Source organism: Temnothorax curvispinosus, unplaced genomic scaffold, assembly GCF_003070985.1.
Source record: "Temnothorax curvispinosus isolate PA1 unplaced genomic scaffold, ASM307098v1 QBEX01014275.1, whole genome shotgun sequence".
Taxonomy (NCBI): domain Eukaryota; kingdom Metazoa; phylum Arthropoda; class Insecta; order Hymenoptera; family Formicidae; genus Temnothorax; species Temnothorax curvispinosus.
Genome location: NW_020224055.1, coordinates 335 through 3,712, shown reverse-complemented (window position 1 = coordinate 3,712; position 3,378 = coordinate 335). Strand labels below are relative to the sequence as shown.

Sequence of the window (3,378 nt, the reverse complement as noted above, 5' to 3'; positions counted from 1 at the left end):
TTTTTTTTTTCACGCCCGAGACCCTCCGCCGCGCCGCCACCTATCCGCGTTGTCGCTAACGAGCGTCATCGCGTAAACGTTCGCATTCGGAGCGCTCGTCGAGATCGCGCTCAAACCGCGACGCGCCGTCATCGCGGTTTCACCGTCTCTCTCTCTCGCTCTCGACGATGCGGCTCGCGTACATAACCGCGTGTTTTAACGCCGCGGCGTGCATCAATTCCACAATTACGGACGACAATTACGCGTTCACGTTCGAATACCTGCAGAAATACGGATATCTGTCCAACGACGTGGACGCGGTTCCGGCTCAGAGACGAAACGACGTTCTTCGCAAAGCCTTCAAGGATTTTCAGAATTACTACGATTTACCCGGCGACGGAACGCCCAACAACGAAACGTTGCAATTCATGAGTAAACCGCGATGCGGTTTCCGAGATATCCTGAAGCACGGAACGAAAGCGAGCCTGTCCAAATGGCCGAAGACGCACCTGACGTGGCATTTTCACTTAGCCGACGAAACCGAGCTGAGCACGGCGCAGGCCGCGTTTGACCTGTGGTCGCAGCATTCTGCATTGACGTTCGAACGCTCCGAAACGTCGAATGCCGACATTATAATATCTTGGCGACGCCTATTACACTAACACGAACGCCGAGGTAAACGGAGCATTGTGCTCGGTCAAATTCGACGGCCCCGGCAACGTGCTCGCCCACGCGTCTCTCCCGACGGACCAAGCGGGATTCGTTTCCGAGGTGCACGTCGACGGGGACGAGCCGTGGCACATTTACGTCAACAAACATCCCGCTGATAAGTTTTCCCTGCATTACACGCTGACGCACGAGATCGGTCACTCTCTCGGATTGGTGCACAACAGGCGCAAAACATCGGTGATGTTCGCGATACAGCCGGACCAGCAGTATCCGGTGAAGCTCGACCAAAACGACATCATCAACATTCAACGTTTGTACGGTGAAAAAATTGAAAACGATCCGCCGCGTCGGACGCCAGCGCCGCCGCCGACGCCGCCGCCACCGTCGCCGGACCTGTGCAGCCTCGATCGCGTGAACAGGATATTGATTTTGGAAAATCGAATGTACATCTCGTACAAACGTTACGTTTGGTCGATCGATCTGGACGGTAAGACGTACAACGGACCTTTAGCCCTCTCGAATCACATGAGCTTTCTTCACGACAATTACACGCGCGTGACCGCTGCCTATCAATCCCCATCCGGCGATCTCATGGTGTTCGTAGATAATTTGGTATACTTGGTTCAATATCCGGAATTTAGTCTGCGGCCAGGTTGGCCGAAGACCCTGCAAGAACTCGGATTTCCCGAAAACGCGCTGATCAACGGAGCGGTGAACACCCACAGAGGACGTTCCTACGTGGTGTTCAACGGTAACGCGGTGGGCGAGATAGACGAATGCGACAAGAACAAGAGAGTCGCCAAATTTACGCCCCTCGAGGCGACGTTTCCCGGAATACCGAAAGGCGTGACGTCGATATTCCGCTACATCGACGGCAATCTGTACTTCACCACTCGGGCGCAGTTCTACAAATTCAACAAATTTACGAGGACCGTCTCGTCGGCCGGTAAATTCGATCTGCGGATACTGAATATCGTCTGCCCTAAGGCCGACCTGCTGCAGCAGTTGCGCGATCTCCTCGATCGAATCGTACGCCTCAACGATAACTCGCTAACGTCGGCGAGCGATTATTGGAACGATGACAACACCGGAGTTCGGCTCTCCGATTTCCGCATCCGCCGAAGGAAGTAGACTACAGCGCAAATTTCCCACACCGCGCCACGCGCGACATAAGTCAGATCTTTCCTACTTATACCGACGTATCCCTTCCAAGGCATCAGTGTCGCGTCGTCGGCCGAATACGACGCGTCGGAAAAAACAATCACAAAGGAACGGTTACCGCAGCGCGAAATGTTCTCGACATTAGCCGATCGACCCGCGCCGAGGAGTATTTCTCCTACGGAGACGGCGGATTCGGAGGCGAACGACAACGGCAATAAAAGGCGGAGGATCAGTTCGATGGACGATCGCCATTATCTTCCTCGTCGCCAGGAATCGCGTCGCAGCTCTCATCCTCCAACCGACGCGCCCGTCGAGGACGATCGTCGTCGTGATCATCAGGAGTTTCGTTCCAACTTTCCCGTCGAATTGCCCCCTGTGCGCATCCTGACGACGCGTTATCTGCTGACGTCGACTGGCTACAAGTACATAGCAATAGGTATTACGATCAAGACACCGTGGTACAGTATTCATACCACGCCTTCGTACGTGGATATCGCCCTGGGAAACAAACAAGAAAGGGAAATCTCCCTAACGCTCAACATGTGGAAAGGACTGATCGAGCGCAAACGCGACGTAATGTCGTGCATGGAACGCGCTCTTTCCGACGTAACTCACCCCCCCTCGCCGATGTCGATCGGAGGGATGACAATGCGATTCGGAGTGATCAACAACGGGCCGATCGTACGTATGGAGCTACCCAACCTGGCTCGCGTGGCGATGGTACGCACAACCCTGCTCAAGCTGTACGATCTCCAATTTTGCGTGGATCGCGTCATCCGTGCGCTGAGCGCGGCGACCGAGGAGGTCGACGCTAAGTTTTTGCGCTATCGGGAGATAGCCGTCGCCGCGATGAAAATGGAAACTTCGATTCAGACTGAGATACTGAAGAGCGATTTCTTCGATCCTGACAACATCGTCGACTGCGAGATAGCCGCGCTATGTTTCGATTCCTTATAACGATGTCGCGTCTACGAAATGCATATATTCGCGCGAGCGAAACAATGTAAACGCGTTTGTATTATTTTTTGAATAAAAAAAAACTATATGCGTATCTCATCTGTGCGCTCTCTCTTTCTGTTTCCCCCCCTCTTTTTCCAAATGCGTATACTCATCTCCGCGGTCGCGGCGATCGCTACGCCGAGTTCGAACGCGCGTTACATAAATTATCGCGAATCATGAATTACAGATCGAACGCGAGGTGAATGAAAAAATTATCGCAAACGAAGAGACGAGTCATCTGGCCGCGCTTACCCCCCGCGGTCGCGGTGATCGCGACGCCGAGTTCGAACGCGCGTTACATAAATTATCGCGAATCATGAATTACAAGTCGAACGCGAGGTGAATGAAACAATTATCGCGAACGAAAAGACGAGTCATCTGACCGCGCTTACCCCCCGCGGTCGCGGCGATCGCGACGCCGAATTCGAACGCGCGTTACATAAATTATCGCGAATCGCGAATTACAGGTCGAACGCGAGGTGAATGAAAATTGTCGCGAACGAAGAGACGAGTCGTCTCGCTCGTTCTCTCGACGCGTCGCGTCGGGGACGGGCGGGAAAACCGCGAGAC

At 53.8% G+C, this 3,378-nt stretch overlaps 2 protein-coding genes across 2 annotated transcripts; both read left to right on the top strand.

Annotated features, from left to right (window-relative positions):
* The first annotated feature begins 167 nt into the window (after positions 1-167).
* On the top strand, positions 168-641 carry LOC112464502 (interstitial collagenase-like). Its single transcript, XM_025031511.1, has one exon. The coding sequence runs from the start codon at positions 168-170 to the stop codon at positions 639-641; it is 474 nt and encodes a 157-aa protein (XP_024887279.1).
* Positions 642-649: 8 nt separating this feature from the next.
* On the top strand, positions 650-1,791 carry LOC112464503. Its single transcript, XM_025031512.1, has 2 exons — positions 650-727; positions 1,074-1,791. Exon 2 carries the CDS (start codon positions 1,090-1,092, stop codon positions 1,777-1,779), a length of 690 nt encoding a protein of 229 aa, XP_024887280.1. The 5' UTR covers positions 650-727; positions 1,074-1,089; the 3' UTR covers positions 1,780-1,791.
* Positions 1,792-3,378: the final 1,587 nt, after the last annotated feature.